The 21,052-nt window shown below is 37.5% G+C and overlaps 1 protein-coding gene across 4 annotated transcripts in view; it reads left to right on the top strand.

Annotated features, from left to right (window-relative positions):
• Positions 1 to 21,052, top strand: part of GABRR3 (gamma-aminobutyric acid type A receptor subunit rho3) — a 79,266-nt gene that overhangs the window by 38,628 nt on the left and 19,586 nt on the right. For all 4 annotated transcript variants that reach the window (XM_070071949.1, XM_002716748.4, XM_070071948.1 and 1 more), the window contains exons 5-7: positions 3,472 to 3,554; positions 4,582 to 4,722; positions 16,635 to 16,787. In XM_070071949.1, the coding sequence (XP_069928050.1) occupies positions 3,472 to 3,554; positions 4,582 to 4,722; positions 16,635 to 16,787 (377 nt within the window). The remainder of the gene's footprint in view (positions 1 to 3,471; positions 3,555 to 4,581; positions 4,723 to 16,634; positions 16,788 to 21,052) is intronic.

Here is a 21,052-nt window from a genome sequence, read left to right as displayed (position 1 = left end):
ATGTTTTATTAATGTTTATTTGTTCCATAGCATAGTTTAATGTTTCTTTGTTAATCTTTTGTCTAGATGATCACAAATGTGAAAAAGACATATTTCCATTATTTTGCTAAATTTTTTGACTATTTATATAGCATTTGTTTCTTTCTTCCTCTCGTGATTTGATGGCTTTCTATATTGAGAGTCCGATCATCTTCTTCTGCATTGTGTTTCTGTTTTACTATTGAGTTTTATACTTTTGCATGTGTCTATGATAGTAGTTATCATCTTTTGGCTTCTAGCATAGGACTCCCTTAAGCATTTCTTGTAGGGCCAGTCTGATAGTATGTGAATTCTTTATGACTGACTTAAAATGACTTTATTTCTCCTTTGTTGGATATAGTTCTCTTGATTGGCAATTTCTTTCCTTAAAGGCTTTGAATAGATCACCCCATTCTTTTCATGCCTGAAAGGATTCTGCTGAGAAATATAGTGTTATTCTAATGAGGATTTCCTCTTATGTGACTTGATGCTTTTGTCTTACTGTCCTGATATTCTTTATTTTATATTTTTGACAGTATAATTATATTATGACTCACAGAGGATTCTTTTTGATCAAATCTATTAGGGGTCTTTTGGGCTTCCTGGACCTGGGTGTATCTTTTCCAAAACTTAAAAATTTGAGGAATTCAGAAAAGCTTCCTATGCCTTTTATCTTTTCTTCTCTCACTTTATCCCCTATACTGCAAATGTTTGCTTGCTTTATGGTGTCTCATAAATCTCAAAGGCTTTATTTTTAATTTTTTTTCTTTTTATTTATTTTTAATCTGGCTAGGGGAGAGGGAGTGGGAAAGGGGAGGGTTGCGGGTGGGAGGGACGTTATGGGGGGGAAGCCATTGTAATCCATATTCTGTACTTTGGAAATTTATATTCATTAAATAGACGTTTAAAATAAATAAATAAATAAATAAATAAATAAAAAATCTGGCTAGTTTAAAAAGGCCTGTCTTCCAACTCAAAAATTCTTCCTTTTGCCTGCTCAGCACCACTATTGAGTCAGTAGCTATATTTTTTAGTTTACTTATTGAGTTATTTTGATGATTAATTGTTTTTATGATTATTTCTGCTGAATCTCTCGTATCATGGATTATCTTCCTTATTTAATTAAATTGTCTATCTATATTCTCCTATATCTCATGGTTTCCTTGACATCATTCTGTTGACTTTTTTGTCAGGCAATTCCTTGATTTCCTTTTCCTTGATGTCAGCTGCTGTAAGTTATTGTGTTACTTTGAAGGCATTGTGTTCCTTGGTTCATGCTTCTTTTGACGATACATTGGTAGTATGCATCTGGCAGGTCAATTGCTTCTACTATAATCTTGTAGGGTGACTTTAAAAGTATAAGACTTTCTCCTGATGATATGTCCTAAAAGTGTTAGTTGCATAGGTTGCATTGGAGTTGTTTCCAAGTGAATACTTTAGCATGGTAACCTGCTTCATTTATAATCAGCCTTTTTTATATCTGTTACCTAATCCCCTTGGTCATCAGTTTCTTCTTGGGTACTGTGAAAGAGGTGGATTGAAAGACATCAAATGGGGGCCAGTGCTGAGGCATAGATTAAGCCTCCACTTGTGGCGCTAACATCCCATATGGTGCCAGTTCAAGTCCCAGCTGCTCCACTTCTAATACAGACCCTAGTAATGGCCTGGGAAAGCAGAGGAAGATGGCCCAAATGCATGGACCCCAGAACCCATGTGGGAGACCTGGAAGAAGCCCATGGTTCCTGGCTTTGGATCAGCCCAGCTCTGGCTACCGTGCCCTTTTAGGGAATTAACCAGCAGATAGAAAACCTCTCTCTCTGTCTGTAACTCTGCCTTTCAAGTAAATAAGTAAATATTAAAAAAAAAAAACTCAAATGTAGTTTGCCACTTTAAAGTACTAGGAATACACCAGAATGAATATTGCTTTGTGATGCAAAATCATCCAGATACCTCCCTGGTTGAGCATTTGGCTGTTTTATCGTTGATGGTAGAATTTAGCCCATGGAAGATAAAGCAGTCCAGGGCCAGTGTTGTGATGCAGATGGTTAAGCCATAGCCAGCAATGCCAGCATCCCATATGAGTGCCAGTTTGAGTCCCAGTTGCATCACTGCAAGGACTGTGCCAGGAAAAGCAGTGGAAATATGACTCAAATGTTTGGGCTGCTGCCACTCACATGGGAGACCTGGATGGAGTTTCAGGCCACTGGCTTCAGCCTGGTCCAATCCTGGCCATTGTGGCCAATTTGGGAGTGGACTAGTGGATTGAAGACCTCTCCCCTCCCCTCCGCCCCTTGGTTCTCCTCCTCTCTGTGTAACTCTGCTTTTCAAAGAGGGAGGAGCAGCAGCAGCTAAAGTGGTCCTACTCCTCTGACTAACTCAGGGGCACCATGGGTGTGAGCATCTGTTGCCTTTATCTTTTGCAGACATGCTCAGGGATATGTTGTTCATCTGTGATCTGCTTTTTTGGGCACTAACGTATCTACTTTGAGGCAAGATCACAGTGCAGAACCTCTGCCTGAAGCCAGGAAAATTGAGGACGTTATAAAATTTGAAAAAGGAACCCTCCACAGCATGCAAGCCTTTTGACTTAATAGAACCTGAATTATGCATTATGCACACAGATCTATAACTAAAAATGCTCCAGGCTTTTCTCTTACTATGGGAAAGAGAATTTCTTTGCGTAAATTTGCTTTGTAAAATTTGCCTATAGATTTTTACTACACTTTTCTAACACTTAGAGACTACTTAAGTTTGGATCTTTAAAACAGCAGAAAATATTTTAATCTATTTAAAATCCTCTCACTTTGAATTGTACTTTTCTGAAGCCATCAGAGCCAGAAAATACAGAGGGGGTGACCAGGAAATAGTGAGATAAGAAACAGTTATAAGAACTGGAATTCATTTGTTAACTCAGTGTCTTTTTTTAAAATTTATATACCGTATTTGAAAGGCAGAGTTACAGAGAGAGAGAGACAGAGAGATCTTCCATCCTCTTCCATCCTCTGATTCACTCCTCAAATGGCCACAGTGGCCAGAGCAGGGCCAGACTAAAGCCAGGAGTCAGGAGCTTCTTCCAGGTCTCCCATGTGGATGGCAGGGGCGCAAGCATTTGGGCGGTCTTCCTCTGCTTTCCCAGGCTCTCTAGCAGGGAGCTGGATCAGATGTGGAGCAGCCAAGGCTCAAACTAACACCCGTATGCACTGCAGGTGGCAGCTTTACTCTCTATGCTACAGTGCCAGCTCCTAATACTGTGTCTTAAGCAAATCGTCCACCCTCTGGCTTTGCTTCCTTGCATGTTATTTGTACTGAAGATAGTCAGTCTTACAGTGCCAGTCTTGCATTATTCTTGAGTGGCACACACATAGGCAAATTATGAGAAAGCTTCAATGTCACATGTTTGTTTGTCCATATCATTAAATGATCTGCATTTTCTTTTTCTCATTTCTTTCAAAGGATAACAGTTTCAGCCATGTGCTTTATGGATTTCACCAGGTTTCCTCTTGACACTCAAAATTGTTCTCTTGAACTGGAAAGCTGTAAGTTTTACTTCTTGATGGAGTGAGTACACATTATCTGAACATACCATCACATATTTGTATGCAAATACTCACAGACATGATTTTTAGCAAGTATTTAAAAAACCTTGACATAGTTGTCTAAAGGAGTTGTAAGTTTTTGTCTTTTTGGGATTTTCCCCCTAAGGCTGACTATAGTATCTGTCTCAGAAGAGAAGTTGTAAAAAAAAAAAAAACCAGTGGTTTTATAATTACATAGTCTGCAGTTTCCACAATGATTATAAAGGAATAGCTCCCTAAAAAGTTATGTTCAAGCTAATGCTATTGCATTGAATAACAGGTTCACCACATTTGAAAAGCTCTTGAATTCATGTTCCTGAATGAATCATAATTCTGAATTCAGTGTATTTGGACTCCCCTGGGGAAACCTACCTCTAGACATAACCGTATAATCAAGGCACTGTCACAGAATATCTGAGCCAGATTCCTGTAATTACTTTGATATATTATTATTTTTGAGATGACATCTTAACAGCATATTCATAATGTGTCTAAAGTGATGAGAATTCAATGGATATCTACTACACAGGTACTTCTCTCCAAATCCATTAGAAACTTTCTGTATCACAATTTGATTTTAGAAAATAAGTCTTTACAATCCAGGCCCATTGTTTTAAAATTTTGCCCAATAGTACTGAAGAGCCAAGGTGGACTATCATTCTGGAATCAAGTCTGTGAATACGAGGCAATGTCATGACATCACTCTGAGTCCTGGCTTAATATTATAAAAGGATGAGCACAGATAAGGGAGGTAGCTGTTTGGACAGTTTCAACTCACTGTGTGGGCACAAAAGAAGCCTCTACACTAAACAAGTCAATATTTTTTTTTTTGAAGATGTGGGTGTGATCAGTTTACTGGCAAACATATTTTTCAGCACCTAATATAGTCATGTCATTTGACATGCTTGAGATAGAGAACTGCATATAATGTGGTTGTGGACCTCAAGGAGCATATTCCTATTATCAGAATGTCATTCTTTTGTTTTAGATGCCTATAGTGAGGAGGATCTAATGCTGTACTGGAAACATGGAAACAAGTCCTTAAATACTGAAGAGCACATTTCCCTTTCTCAGTTCTTCGTCGAGGAGTTCAGTGCATCCAGTGGATTAGCTTTCTATAGCAGCACAGGTACAGTGTTTTATATGGATGACTCACTGGCATTTATTGATATCCTGTTGTTTGCAAAGCACCATAACATATGAAGACACCTGAATCCAAACAAATGTGGAATTTGGCCGATAGCATCATCCCTGTCCTTCCACAGACAACTGCCTCTTCATATCCAAAGTATCATTTCTCTCCCCTTTGTGCAACCACCTCTAACTAGCTGCATTGCTTCTACTCTTGGCCCTTCCAGACCACTCTCAATACAGCCAAGTGATCTTTAGAAACATAAAGATCACAACTGTTTCCTGACCAAAAGTCCCCCTATCTAGTGTTTACCATTGCACTTACAACCAGATTCAGTGTTCTCAACACATCTATCTCCTGCCCAAAGCTCTGACCTTACCAACTATCCCTGCCCCTCCACCTTATCTTACCTAGCCATTTTGGTCATCCATCGTGTTCTATCTGTAGGGCTTCTGCTTGGATCTTCTTTTCTCTCTGTCTGGAATGCATGACCAGCTCCTGCACTTTGCTCAGAGTTTTGAGCAAATATATTCCCACCCCACCCTGTCTAAAATCAGCCTCCTTTTTTGGCATTCCCTGCCTCTATTTGTCTTCACAGAACTTAGCACTACCTGAACTACATACTCACTTGACCTCTCTGCTGCCTGAGTGCCTCACTAGAAAGAGGGCAGAGAATCCTTCTGCCTTGTTCTCCATTTCTGCCCTCAGCTCCTAGAAGGTACTGCACATGATAAGTTCTCAATAAAAACCAGCTGAATCAATCAAACACTGTATACTCTTTGCTGCGATAGATATGTGTTTGATTTGGCAATATTTACCCAAGGCATTTGCTAACATTACACTTGACCTTTATTAACTTAAGGTAGAAGCATCCCTCTCTGATTGCCTCTACCGCACTCCATCTCCTTCCATCAATACCCTGATTGTTGTTTGTATTCTTGGTCACTTTTAAACAGGGTCTATACAAAATACCATTTCAGATTCAATGAAGCCAGATTCAGGCCAGAAATTGTGCCAATAGCTGCCCTGAGGTTCAGAGCTGTCCTGGCTAGGGTCCTTTACTTTTCTGTTTTGCAGTGGTACACTTTCCCCTCAAAGGTACTTGGTTCTCTTCTTAGACATTGAAGAGGAGTTATGAAGTTACATCTAAAAAGTCTGTATCATTAATAGGGAAACCAAAACTTGCATCATGGATGAACTAAGCTACTTTCCAGGAGGAATAGCCATTTAGCTGTTTACTTCCAGAAGAAATGCTCTGTTACACCCCATTATTTGTCTACATTGTTTGAGAGTCAGCAAACGGTATTATTAATTTTAATGATGTTTATTACTTTTGCTGATTATGGAAGTAACACACATTTGTTTGTTTTGATATCTTATGTATCTCTGGCTCATAGTACATGCTCAAAGGCTAATTATTGAAAGAACCCATAAATGTAGATAATTTGAAAAACACTCAGAAAAGTTCAAAGAATAAAGCTTTTGTAACTCCATAAGGATAAACTTTAGTTAATAATTCTTTTGATATATTTTTCTTATCTTTTTTGTATTTGTCATTCTCTATATAAACAAATACAGAGATATTTGTATCAGCATTTTTAATGTTCTTAGTATTAAGTTGATGTTCTGATAAAAGAATGCATGCAATTAGTGATATGCATATAAAATGTTATATATAGGATTTTTACCTTATTATTACTATGACAAAATAACTTTGGCACATTACAAGTTGTGAATAGAACTGTATAATATTCAATTATAATATAAAGTAATTACATGTGAAGCATAGAAATCCAAGAGTTTCCTATGCAGTATATAAACAATAACACGATGGCATGTCCATTAACATACATCCAGCTACCTTCTTAGAAGAAGTTAAATTTCACTTCCAAATTCTAACTTCACCACTAAGTCATTCTGTTCATTCCCCTGTCTCTTTGCTTGTGCTTCTCAGTCTTTTTGACCCTGCAAGGCAGTTCTGGTCATGTTTTATTGTCTGTATAAAGCCAAAAAGAATACTTGCATTGAGAAAATTACTGCTGATAAAGATGCTTTGAAATAAACTACAAGTCCTTAATATTCAGATGCAATTATATTCTTAAATAGCATTTTGATTCCTAAGATAAATGAGACAACATAAAATCAGGTTATATGTGTTTTGTGTGGCATGAAATGGAGAGTTATATACAATAATTTTTTTAATTGTATACCTTTATTAAAATACCATATCAGGAGGCATTCATGTGGTACAGTTGGTAAGGCTGCTGCTTGGGATACCTGCATCCACTGTCAGAGTGATAATTTGATTCCTGTCTACTCCACTTCCCATCTGGCTCCTTGCTAATGCACCTGGAAAGCAGCAGATGATGTCTCAGTTGCCTGCATTTCTTCCACCCACATGGGAGACCTGGATGGGGTTTCTGGCTCCAAGCTTCAGCCTAACCCATCCCCAGTTGCTGGGGGGACTGGACCAGTATATGGAAGATATCTCTCTCTCTCTCCCTTTCTTCCTTTCAAATAAATAATAATTTTTTTCAAATAATAAATACTATACATTGTATTCCATAAATATGTACAATGATTAAGTGTTAAACATGCTGACTAACCCAATTTGATCAATACACATTGATTACATGTTCTCATTGAATATACTGTATCCCCAAAGAATGTACAATTAAAGTAATGATAGTAGAGGAATTCCTTAAATTCCAAAAAAATTTTTAAAGCAAATTGCAGAAGAATTATACGTATATAATATACATATCATAATTCTTCATTTGTTATTAAAGAAAGAATTTATACTCTGGTTTCTCTTCAGATCATATAAATCTTTTGCCTTTTTAAAGAAAGTATTTGTATATAATATGTATGTATATATGAAAGTACTCATGGAAAAATGTAATTAAAGTGTTTATTTTGGTACAAAATTTTTTTCAAAATCTAGACAGTTTTGTCATAATACACATTTCCATGAATTTTAGGAAGATCCTGCATGTGTATAATCTCAAATTTTTGAATCCAGTATTTATTTTCATTTGAAAAGCAGAAAGACAAATAGAAATCTCCATCAACTGTTTCACTCTCCAAAATCCTGTAACAGCCAGGCTGGACCAGGTTGAAGCTAAGAGCCAGCAACTCAATCTGGATTTCCCACATGGGTTGCAGGGACCTAATACTTGAATCATCAACTGCTACCTCCCAAGATGTGCATTAGCAGGAAGCTGGGTTGGAAGCAGAGGAGCCAGAACTCAAATCAGATACACGGATGTGGGATGTGGGTATCTGAAGCAAATACCTGCCCTCATCAAAATCTTTTGCACCAAAAGAAACACTTCAATCTATTTTTTTCAAAAATGTTTTGAAGTTTCCAGATGTACCTATGCATAAATATATGTATGCATATGTGTGTGTTGCATGAGCACAATCTAGAAAGAGTAACAAGAATAATTCTGAGATATAAGTACACATTGAAGAAATTTTTCATTTTATTTCAACATTTTTGTCTTTTTTAAATTTGTGCCAATGTACACAATTTTTAATAAGACAAGAATATGTTCTTTTAAAATTTTTAATTAATATAAAGAGAACCAATTTTACACAATCCACAGGTAGACTTCCAAAAACACAACCATACTTCCCTCATTCCCCTATTCTTCTCCCAGTGTCTTTTTCCTCCCTCCTCTTCTTCATCAGTCATGGAAAGATATAATTTTAATCCACTATATATTCACAGCCTTTATAAATCACTAATCATTATATTCAACAAGTAAAAAGTAGGAATACCATAGTTCCACAAAAGTATAGACAAGAGCTAAAAATGACAATCATATCCCAAAGTGACTATTTTATTCCAACATATATTTTTGTGTTCTGTGTTAACTGCCATGTATCAGAGAAAATATATATTTGTCTTTTTGAGACTGGCTTACTTCATAAAGCATAATGGTTTCCAGTTGCATCCATTTTGTTGCAAAAGTTAGGATTTCATTCTTTTTTATAGCATAGTATATTTTTTTAAATCAGTCTTCAGTTGATGGACATCCATCTGTACTGATATCCTATCTTAGCTATTGTAAATTTAGCTACAATAAACACAGGGATACAAATAACTTTCATATGGTGATTTAATTTCATTTGGGTAAATTCCCAAGAGTGGGATATCTGGGTCATATGATAAATCTATTTTCAGATCTCTGAGGAATTGCCATACTATCTTCCATAATGACTGTACTAGTTTACATTCTCACCAACAGTGGATTAAGGTACCTTTTTTCCACATACTTGCCAGCATTTGTTGTTTGTTGAATTTGGTGGTGATAGCCATTCCAGATGGGGTGAGGTGACACCTCATTTTGTTTTTCATTTGCATTTCCCTGATGGCTAGTGATCCTGAGCACTTTCTCATGTGTCCGTTGGCTATTGTATTTCATCCTTGGAAAACTGGCTTCTCAAGTGCCCTTTGCCCATTTCTTACTGGATTGTTTGTTTTGTTGTGTTGCATTTCCTTTACTTTTTATAGATCCTAGATATTAATCCATTATTAGTTTCATAGTTTACAAATATTTTCTCCCATTCTGTCAGTTGCTTCTTCACCTTGCTGAGTGTTTCCTTTGCAGTGCAGATTCCTTTCTGCGTGAGATAATCCCATTTGTCTATTTTTGTTTTGATTGCTTGTGCTTTTGGGATCTTTCCCAAGAAGTCTTTGCCTGTGCCAATGTCTTGCAGAATTTTCCCAAAGTTTTCCTCTAGTAATTTGATGGCATCAGGTCATAGACTTAGATCCTTGTTCCATTTTTGAGTTGAATTTTATACAAGGTATAAGATCTTGTTTTGTGCTTCTACATACATAGATCCAGTTTCCTGTACCATTGCTAAAGAAAATGCCCTTTCTCCAGGGATTGATTTCAGCTTGTTTTTCAAAATTAGTTGGTTGTAGATGTGGGGATTAATGTCTGGGCTTTCTATTCTGTTCCATTGATCTACATGTCTGTTTTTGTACCCATACCAGGCTGTTTGGATTCTAACTTCCCTGTAGATTGTCTTGAAGTTTGGTAGTCTGATGCTTCATGCCTTTGTTTTTGTTGTTTAAGATTGCTTTAGCTATTTGGAGTCTCTTGCATTTCCATATGATTTTTGGCATCATCTTTTCTAGATATTAGAAGAATGTCATTGATATTTTAATGGGTATCATATTGAATTTGTAAATTGCTTTTAGTACTAGGAACACTATGATTGTTTTTCGGCCTTTTGGCTAAGATCAAGTGTAGGAACATTATGATGATATTAATTCTTCCAATCCCTGAACATGGAAGATTTTGCTTTTTTTTTGGGGTATGTCTTCTTCTATTTCTTTAATGTTTTATGATTTTAATCATAGAGATTTTTTACATCCTTGATTAAATATAAATTTTTGTAGCTATTGTGAATGGGACTGATCTTACAAGTTCTTTCTCAGCCATAGAATGGTCTGTATATACAATGGCTGTTAATTTTTGTAGGTTTATTTTGTATCCCACAACTTTACCAAACTCTTGTATCATTTCCAATAATCTCTTAGTGAAATCCTTTGGTTTCCCCTATAAATTGGATGCTGTCATCTACAAACAGGAATAATTTGGATAATTTGACTTCCTACTTCTTTTCAATTTCTATCCATTGGATTTCTTTTTCTTGCCTAATGGCTCTGGCTAAAACTTCCAGAAATATATTGAATAGCGGTGGTGAAAGTGGGCATCCTTGTCTGGTTCCCCATTCAATATAATGCTGTCTGTGAATTTGTCATACATTTCCTGGATCATATTGAGGAATGTTCCTTCTATACCCAATTTGCCTAAGGTTTTTATCATGAAATGATGTTGTTTTTATCAAATGCTTTCTCTGCATCCACTTAGATAATCAGATGGTTTTTGTTCTTCAGTTAGTTAATGTGATAGATCACATTTCTTGATTTGCAAATGTTGAAACATCCCTGCGTATCAGTAATAAATCCCATTTTAGTCCAGATAAATGATCTTTCTGATGTGTTGTTGGATTCAATTGGCTAATATATTGTTGAGTATTTTTGTGTCTACGTTCAACAGGATATTGGTCTATAGTTCTCTAAGTTGTATCTTTTTCTGGTTTTGGAGTTAAGATGCTGCTAGCCTCATAGAAGGGGTTTTGGAGATTTCCCTCCTTTTTAATGTTTTGAATAGTTTGAGAAAAATTGGAATTAATTTTTAAATGTTTGGTAGAACTCAGCAGTGAAGCCATCTGATTCTGGGATTTTCTTTGTTGGGAGGGTCTTTATTACTGATTCAATCTCCATCTTAGTTATTGGTCTGTTTATGTTTACTATGTCTTCATGACTCAGTTTTGATAGGTTGTATGTGTTCAGGAAGCCATCCATTTCTTCCATATTTTCCAATTTTATGCAAATGGCTGTTTGTAGTAGTTCCTGATGATTCTTTTTATTTCCATAGTATACATTGTTACATCTCCTTTTTCATCTCTCATTTTATTGATTTGGATTTCTGCCTTCTTTTTTGTTAGTTGGGCCAGTAGTGTATCAATTTTGTTTATTTTTTCAAAAGACCAGCTCTTTATTTCAATGATCTTTGGTATTGTTTTTTGGTTTCAATTTTGTTTCTTTCTTCTCTAATTTTAATTATTTCTTTCCTCCTACTAATTTTTTGTTCTTATTTTTCTAGTTCGTTGAGATGCATTGATAGCTCATTTATTTGGAGCCTTTCCAACTTCTTGATGTGGTCACCAATTGTTGTAAACTTCCCTCTTAGTACTGCTTTTGCTATGCCCCTTAAGTTTTGATATGTAGTGTTGCCATTTTCATTCATTTCCAGGCATTTATTTTATTTCTCTTTTGATTTTTTATGACCCATTGTTCATTCAGGAGCATGTTGTTTAGTCTGCATATGTTTGCATATTTTCTGGAGTTTCTTAAGTTGTTAATTTCCAGCTTCATTCTATTTTGGTCAGAAAAAATACATGATATGATTTCATTTTTTTTTTTTATTTTGTTGAAAATTGGTTTATGTCCTAATATATGGTCTATCCTAGAGAAAGTTTCTTGCACTGATGAAAAAAAAGTGTGTTCTGCAACTTTAGATGAAATGTTCTGTAAATATCAGTAAGGTACGTTTGGTCAATAGTATAGATTATCTCTGTTGTTTCTTTGTTGATTTTCTGTCTATCTGATCTGTCCATTGATGAAAGTGTGGTGTTTATGTCCCCCATTATTATTGTATTGGAGTTTGTGTCTCCCTTTAGATCCATTATCATTTGTTTTAAATAGCCAGTAACTCTCCCATTGGGTGCATATGCATTTACTATGGTCACATCTTCCAGTTGAATTGATCTCTTAATCATTACATAATGCCCTTCTTTGTCTTTGAACAATTTTGTGTTAAAATTATTTTATCTGATATTAGTATGGCTTCATTTGCTCATTTTTGCTTTCCATTAGCCTGGAATATCTATTTCATTCTTTCACTTTCAGTATGTATGTGCCTTCATTGCTGAGGTGTGTTTCTCATCTGCATCAAATAGATGTGTCTTGTTTTTTATTCCATTTAGCCAGTATATACCTTCTAATTTGAGAATTTGGGCCATTTACATTCAAAGTTATTATTGATAAGTAGCAATTTGGTCCTACCATTTTTCCATAAATATTGTATGCTTTGGACTTCCTTTGACTTTTAATAGTAAATTTTCTGCCTTTACATTCTTTCGTAACTATGACTATCATTTTCTGTATAGTACATCCAAACAATCATTTGTAAGGATGGATAAGTAGTAGCAAATTTCTTTGATTTCTGTTTGTTTTGGAAGGTCTTTATTTCACCCTCATTTATAAATAAGAGCTTTGCTGTAACACTATTCTGGATTGACAGTTTTGTTTTTTTGTTTGTTTGTTTGTGTTTTGTTTTTTTGACAGGCAGTGGACAGTGAGAGAGAGAGAGACAGAGAGAAAGGTCTTCCTTTTCTGTTGGTTCACCCCCCAATGGCCGCTGCAGCCAGCCGATGTGCTGTGCCAGTCTGAAGCCAGGAGCCAGGTGCTTCTCCTGGTCACCCGCATGAACCCCGGGGTGCTGGCGCCGCAGGCGCCGCAGGCGGAGGATTAGCGTATTGAGCCACTGCGCCGGCCGACAGTCTTTGTTTTAGGACTTGGACTAAGTCTCTGAATTCTCTTCTAGCCTGCAGAGTTTCCAACAAAAAATCAGCTGTTAGTCTAATCGGGGGTCCTCTGAAAGTCATCTTGTCTTCCTTGCTCTTGTTTGTTGTATTTCTGTGTTTACTTTTAGGCATTTGTGGAAACACTTGGTTTTCTCCTCTGATGGCTTCTTTCTTTGAAATGTGCCTCTGTGGCTTAGTCCTTGTGGCTTAGTGGAATGTCTTTTCCTTCAGTGGATATCCATAGGTGTGTGCTCACTTCACCCCCCAGCCAGGGGAGTCACAGGTGGTGTCTCAAGCTGCTGCCGTATGTTTGTATTGTCCATACTGCTCCATGGCATCTCTCTTTCAGTAGAATTTCCACTGCCAACTTCTTTCCTAATCTCCCCTGAAAAAAAAAAAAAAAACACATCTTTCCCCTATTTAGCTATCTTGGAACTTGTTCTAAAAGTAGAAACATGCAAGAATAAAACATTTTGACTGTTGTATTCAAAAAACAAAATAATCATTACATCTGGGTTCATTTAACCATTCCTTAGATTCTGAAAGGCCACATTTAGAAACTTATTTTTGTTCACCAGTGTGTGATAGCTCTGCCTTACATTCTCCATGAATTATTAAATATAATGGTCTCTTGAGAGTTAAATTTAATTGTCTTTCTCATATTATTATCCTGTTAAGTATATCGGCTTCATCAAAAATAATTTTTGAAACTTTTCTTCATTCCTATCATTACAATTAACAACCACAGCCACCACTCCCAAATCAGCTATACATCTACCTCTGGTCACAGGAGCTATAAATACAGGTACAGAACTTTAGTTTCTATTTGATTGCTAAATCACTGGTTCCTCACTTTCTTTTCTTTGCATTTCTTTCACCACTATTATTGCCATTGTTCAAAACTCACCACCACCTGGCAATATTAGCAAGCAGGGGAGGGTGTCTATCCTTCATGACTGTCAATATGTTTCAAAACCATTCATTGTGGATTTACAAAGTGAAAAGAAATTAATTCTTACCCTAACAGATGCATTGAATACTTATTCTTGATCACAGCATAATGTAGTGGCTAAAAGTCTCAAGTACAGGTGCGCCTGAGTTCAAACCTGGCTTTATTACTTTTTAGCAATGTGACCTTGGACAAGTTGCTTAATCTCCCTAACCCTCAACTTCCTCATCTTTAAATGGGTTCATTAATACTCTGTCTCACAGTGTTGTAAGGAGCTGTAAGTTAACACATTGAAGTGATTTCAAATACTGTGAAAAAATAGCATTGAATACTGCCTGTCATATGGCAAATGCTCAATAAATATTAGTAGCTATCTTGATCAACACCATCATTGTGATCCTTTGCATACAAACTGAAGATTTACTATCAAAAGTTATTGGAGACAGTCTCCAGATGTAGAAACCTTCTTGAATTTTGTCTTGGGATCATTTCATTCAATACTACCCGTCTCTTCCATTTTCCTAGCTTCCAATACTCGAGTATTTTTTTTTTTCATGAATTTCCTTCATCCTACTATGTGGTAACCTGATTGAGACAAGTAGATCAACTCATCCCCCAAATTTGATTCAGATGTCAGAACTGGTGATGCCACACTCATAATAAGGAATATATTACTCACAGAGTGAAGCTTTCTAGAGAGATCAGCACAACCTGCCAAGCAAGATGGAAGATAGATTTAGAAATCAGAGCGGGGGGCCTGGCTTTGGAGTCTTATGGTGATTAGGTCATACATTTAGGGGAAAAGTCCCCTTATGAAGGGCAAGACTTGAATGGTTTGAACTTTTCACAAGTACCAAGGAGTGTACTCTCGGGTATTTTATCAGCTTGAGCAGAAGTGGATGGGGAAGCAGAAGTTGGCGAAACATCAAAACTAGAGACAGATTCTTGGTTACGCTACCAAAAATGAGGATTCTGCCCCTTTTCAAGGCAGTATTTCCTTCCCTGGTAGGTAAAGGGACTCTTGGTCTGAAGCTTCAATCACAACACCACTTCTACTCTTCCCCTCCCGAGAAGACCACAAGGCAGAGCAACGTTTCTCCTTTCTGGTTCCCTCCTCGCCCTCCCCCCAGAAAAGATAATTATTCTTCATCAAATCATGAGTAAATAAAGTAAGCAGTTACCTAAACTTATTTCCAGACTTAATAATTAACAGAAAGCTATATATATAATAGTAGTGTCTTTCTTTATGAATACCTTTCCTAGGTTTTCCTTATTTATTTTAACCTCATAATAATTAGATAAAGCCATAAGATCAGATATATTGTTATCAGACTCTAGTGATAATCAGAACTCCAACTACACTCAATAATAAAGTGGAACTTAGACATGCTTAAGGCAGAACAATGAGTAGCTTTAAAAATAATGGCTATTTTACATTTAGAATGAATATACTATGTGGTATATCTTTTATTATCCCTGGTAATGAGGTTGGTATTTCTGAAGCATATATCAACCAACAGTGAGGGAGAACCTCAGAACCAGGTAAGAAGTGAAGAATGATGAGCCCTCTATAGATAATAGGATATCAGGAATAGAGTCCAGCAGTTCAGTGTGGGGACAGTGAGGTGTATGTCACAGGTCAAATGCTAAAATATTTACCTGAGGGTCCAATGGGTTTTCCAGCTTGGATTTCCTAAGAATTACTACCAGGATTAGTAAAAAGTTCTTTCACTTTGGAATATTTTTGTTTTATAGTTTTTTGTTTTATAGTTCTTAAGCTATCATCCCTGTGTTTTGAATTATTTTGTCTTACGTAACCTGCACTTATCATATAAAAATTAACGTTATCACTTATCCACAAAAATTGTAGTTTCGTATTTGTCCATTTGATCAATATTAGTTTGGTAAAATTTAAGATTGGCATTGCAGTTATTGTTACATAGAGCAAAGTAATATAAATTAGAAATTGTTTTGAGAAAGAAAACTGAAAAACAAGGCTAATGTACTTTATGTAACCTTGTATGTGGTAATCACAGAATGGCATTCAGAGAAGTCCTATAGATGATTCTAAATCTTGGCTTTAAGCTTCCTTTAAAGGCAGTCAATGTGGAAAGAGAAATCGGAACAAGACATGTTTGTGGGTGTGACCACCACTGGGGCTTTTGATCAGCATGAATAATCAATATTAAAAGCATGGGTCTATATAATTCCAACAAGATACAAAGAAGCATCATCATTTGGTTATGTTTTTATAGATTTTTCATAGACAAACTATGATATCCAAGATATTTTAAAATAAAAAATATTTATGAGCGCCCTTTCAGCTCTCCTGAATCCTTCACTGTCTAGACCCCTGGATGGAATCCTATAACCTAGTACTTCATGTGAATCTTTTCTTTCAGAGGAAATGTTTCTCTCCATTTTTAGAGCTAATAAAAGGTTTATTGACAGTTGCATGCAGTTATCAGCCATGTATTGAAGAGTTTGTCTCTTGCAGAAATACTGCAATATATTGTGGAGAAAGGTCTTTAAAGGCAACCGTCTGAACTGCAGCTATGGAAGTTCAGGGGGACTTTGAGTCAAATCATTAAGCAGATTGCAGTGCAGGTAGCTGAACAGATATTGATCGAGTGACAACCCCAGGGGCCAGCTAGCAATGGATAAACAGACGTGTGTATGTCAAGTTCTGTGTCCCCTAAGAGTTAGGAGTCCAGGAAGGAGGTCATTTCAAGTGTGGGGGAAAAGTGTGAGGAAATCTGTTCTAATGAATACTCTGGCTTTTCCCCAGGTTGGTACTATCGGCTTTTCATCAACTTCGTGCTCAGGAGACATATCTTCTTCTTCGTACTGCAAACCTATTTCCCAGCCATGCTGATGGTGATGCTTTCGTGGGTTTCATTTTGGATTGACCGAAGAGCTGTTCCTGCAAGAGTTTCCCTGGGTAAATCTTAACACACCTTGGCAAAACGTTCATGTGGGAGAAAGTTCAAGGGAGGTAAATAAGGTGATGGTGATACTTGGGGAGAGAAAGAGAGTGGTGAGTTAGTAGGGATAGTGAGCTGTGCTTTCAGGTTAAAGTTTTCTCTTGGCACTTTCAGAGGCAAATTATAATTGGGCTCTTTCCTCGGAACCGCAGACTTTAGGGATGAAGACTGTGCTGACCAACCTGGTAGGAAGGATGATAAGTAAGGAAAGGGTGACATTATGAAGCACAAACACCTCAGTTTAAAAAGTTACCTCTTTTCCCTTTCCAGGAAACTCACCCCCCACTCACTGCCCAAATACCCAGGTCCATTTTGCTTTTCATGACATACCCTTACATCACAGAAGGAAGAACTCCAAACTAATTCACATTATATTGCTGGTAAATTGCCTTGGGGTGGAGCAGAAGTGAGGGTGAGGGGATGTTATATGAATTCAGAAACATGAGTGCTGATTGATTATAAATATAGGGCACAAAGCCCAAAAGCAGAATCAGCCACAGCGAAAGTTTAGGTTCTACAGCACTTTGGTTGGCAGGAGTTTTCAGGGGGAGAGACATTGCTGGCCTCATTAAGTCACCACACAGGGGTGATTATCTACTCCATCTAGCCTGCTATATGCCACTGTCACACACTCTGATTTACAGGAACTATTTCAGACCCACTTAGCACTTATTGAGTCCTCACAGAGTGGAAGGTGCCAAGCTAAGCACTTAGATGACACATTCCTTAATGAGAACCTGAGAGCTGATCCCACTTGCCTTCTTGGCTGCTTCAGGGCAGAGCTCCCTCATTTCATCTGGTTTTGTTCTTTCACCTGTAATGCTCTGTCTAAAGAGAAGATTGTTATAAGTAGTTCACAATCATTGTAATTATCACACAATTCACTCCAAAAGGGTGGTTTCTAAATTAATGTTCACAAATTATGTGCATACTTCAAAAGATCGTTCAAAAGGCAGAAATTATTAATATTAATAATTTGTTCACTTCTTTCCCCTGTTAAAAGTTTCTGTCTGCAAGCATTTGAAGTTGGAATATCTTCAAGGAAAAAAGTACCACCTGAATGAATAATTAAATTATTTTGATTGTTTCTTTTTGAGCATTTGTGCCCTGACCTCACTACTGCAATGGGCAGCATAGACTGAAAGAGCAGACTGAAGGCACACTTACAGCCCCTGAGACCAGCTGAGAAAGACAATCGGTGTTTAAAAGTTGATGAGCATGATTTTTTGGTCACACTCTTGAAGCTGTCTGCCCTGTTCTTGTGTTGTGAGGATGACAGCAATAAGAGCTAGTCCCATGACAGTCTTCAGGAAATGGAGAATACTGAAACACTGCCTGTGTCACTCCCCCTGAAATTCTGTGCTGCTTTTATCCACATGGAGCCCCTAGGAGAAATTGCTATGAAGATATAAGTAAAATGTATGCAGATCAGAAGTATCCATCACCCTCTTTTCTTCCTTAAGTAAATAGAGCTGCAGTATTCTCACAACACTACCATACTCCCAGATCTTGGCTTCTTACCACCCTCAAGTCTTTTTCCAAGACACTTTGCTCTCTGTTTTACTCACTCCAGTGCTATGCTACGGGAGCTTCTGGAAGGTCCCTCAGGCAATCTTATTGCCTATCCCACTTGCTTTTGCTCAGTGTTCCTGCACTACTTTCTCCCAGGCATTTGCCATTATTAGGCATCCTCTCCAAATCTGGGGCCAAGTGGAATGGTCAAGAGGCCAGCCTCATTTTCCTTACTAGCAAAAGAAAATCACTAATATCATACTACTGTCTAAAGGTCACTGTAAGAATTAAATGGGAGAATTCATGTAAACTGTCTATCTTGATGCCAAGACCACGGTGTTTGATATAACCAACCATGCAGGGACAGTAGGCTAAGCTACCACTTGGGACATTGGCATTCCATTTTGGAGAACTACTCTGCACTTCCCAACCAATCTTATTAATGTTTCTGTGAGGCAGCAGATAATGGTGCAAGTACTTGGGTTCCTGCCACCCTTATAGAAGACCCAGATGGAACTCGGTGTTGGTCTGCACCAGCCCTGGCTGTTGTAGGCAATTGGAGAGTTTACCAGCAGATGGAAGATCTCTCTCTCTCTCTCTCTCTCTCTCTCTCAACACTCTGCCTTTCAAACAAATATTTTTAGAAACCTTTTATTTAATGAGTACAAATTTCATAAGTACAACTTTAGAAATATAGAGATTCTTCCCACAATACCACCCTCCCACCACCACCACTGCCACCCCACCTCCTCCATCTCCCATTCTCAGTCCCATTCTCCATTAAAATTTGTTTTCAATTAACTTTATACACAGAAGACCAACTCTATACTAAGTAAAGATTTCAACAATTTGCACACATTCACACAAAATATAAAAACTGTTTGAGAACAAGTTTTACTATCAACTCTCATAATACAACTCATTGAGGACAAAGATCCTGCATGGGAAGTTAAGTGCACAGTGACTCCCATTGTTAACTTAACAATTAGCACTCTTATGTTTGATATCAGTGATCACCCGAGGATCTTCACATGAACTGCCAAGGCTATGGAAACATGTTGAATCCACAATCTCTGTCAATGTTTAGACAAGGCCATAAGCAAAATGGAAGTTGTCTCCTCCTTTCAGAGAAAAACACATCCTTCTTTGATGGCCCCTTCTTTCCATTACTCTGAAGTGTGGTTCTCATTTCCGGGTGGGGGGTGTGGCGAGAGGCCCCCCCACAATTGATGGGAGTGTGCATGGGGTGCAAAGGCAGCAGTCCCCTGCTTATGTTCAAAAATGTAAACAAACAAAATGATTTCTCCCAGCCGGCTGCAGGTCTGGTTAGGGGGAGGGAGGGGATGTGGATGGGCAGAGGGGTGCTTGACCTCTCTGTTGGAATATATTCCAACCTCTATACCTTCTCATACCTTCTCTTTTTTTCCTGAGTGGAACTTCAAATGCAGTTTACCAAGCTCCTCTTCCCACTGCTGTCTGCAGCTCAGTGGACCTGCGATTTCCTATCTAACATATTCTGCTGGGGGCTGGCACCAGCCTCCCTATTTTGTGGCTCTGCCTCTTCCTTTTCTTATTTGCTTCTTCAGCATGGACCTGCCAAGTCTCTGGGCTTCTGGTCATGAATTTCCCACGGCTCTATCTCCAGCATGTATCCTCTCTCCTTTTTAACTATTTTTTGGATCTTCCTGTTGCTATACCACCATCTTGGGACCCCTCACCATAAATAATTTTTATTGCTTTATAACCACCCATGCAAGTAATACACAAATTCTCTTTACTCTTAACTAGCCTAGTTTTTCTCCTTCATTAAGCTTTCCTTTCTCTTCCCTGCTCTTTACTTCTTCCTTCCACTCCTTAAATGTGGTTTATTCTTTCTCAAGGATTTGCTCACTTTCAATTTTCTTATCAAATGCAACAAGACTATATTCCAAGTACTCACCCTATGGAAGTAAACCCCAAATCTGTATCTTTATCACAAACTTTATTATTGACCAACACTGTTAGTCATTTTACTTGAAATTTTAGGCTAACTTTTCTGCTTTGAGAAAACGTCCAATACTCAGATCTGATCAGCTGTAATATGTTTTGAGTTGTTCTTAAAAAAAAAACTATTAATTTTCATTTGATTTGCAAGATAGAGAGAAAGATCTTCCATCCACTGGTTTGCTGCCCAAATGCCTGCAGCTGGGACTTAGCCAAGCAGAAGTCAGGAGCTGGGGACTCAATCTGGGTTTCCCACATGGGTGACAGGGGCAGAAGTACTTGAGTCATTAACTTTTGCTTGCTCTCAATACTCTCAGCTTGGAATCCAGGGGTCCCCTGAGGATTGCCAGATGAACTATAGGATCCTCTGTTAAATTGAAGTTTAGATAAGTACTAAATAATGTTTTGATATAAATATATTCCAAATATTACATGGACATAGTCATACTAACAGAGTATTCATTGTTCATATAAAAATTGGATATCCTGCATTTTTACTTGCTAAATATGAAACCCTGTCCCTGTCCATATATATTTACACTAAGCTTTAGCCAGTTTGGATATTGATTAATCTCAGAAAGGTCCCCATGCTTAACTACTTATCTGGCCTCTGTATGTTTGTCTTGGCTCTCACTTGGCCTAGAATACCCACCCTACTTGTCTTTGTCAACATCCTACTATCTCTCCATGACTACAGCCATCAGGGAGAGCTCCAAGCACACATGAA

The sequence above is a fragment of the Oryctolagus cuniculus genome, chromosome 4 (genome assembly GCF_964237555.1).
Source record: "Oryctolagus cuniculus chromosome 4, mOryCun1.1, whole genome shotgun sequence".
Taxonomy (NCBI): Eukaryota; Metazoa; Chordata; class Mammalia; order Lagomorpha; family Leporidae; genus Oryctolagus; species Oryctolagus cuniculus.
Note: the sequence above shows the minus strand (reverse complement) of the source record. Positions and strands in the feature narration are given on the sequence as shown.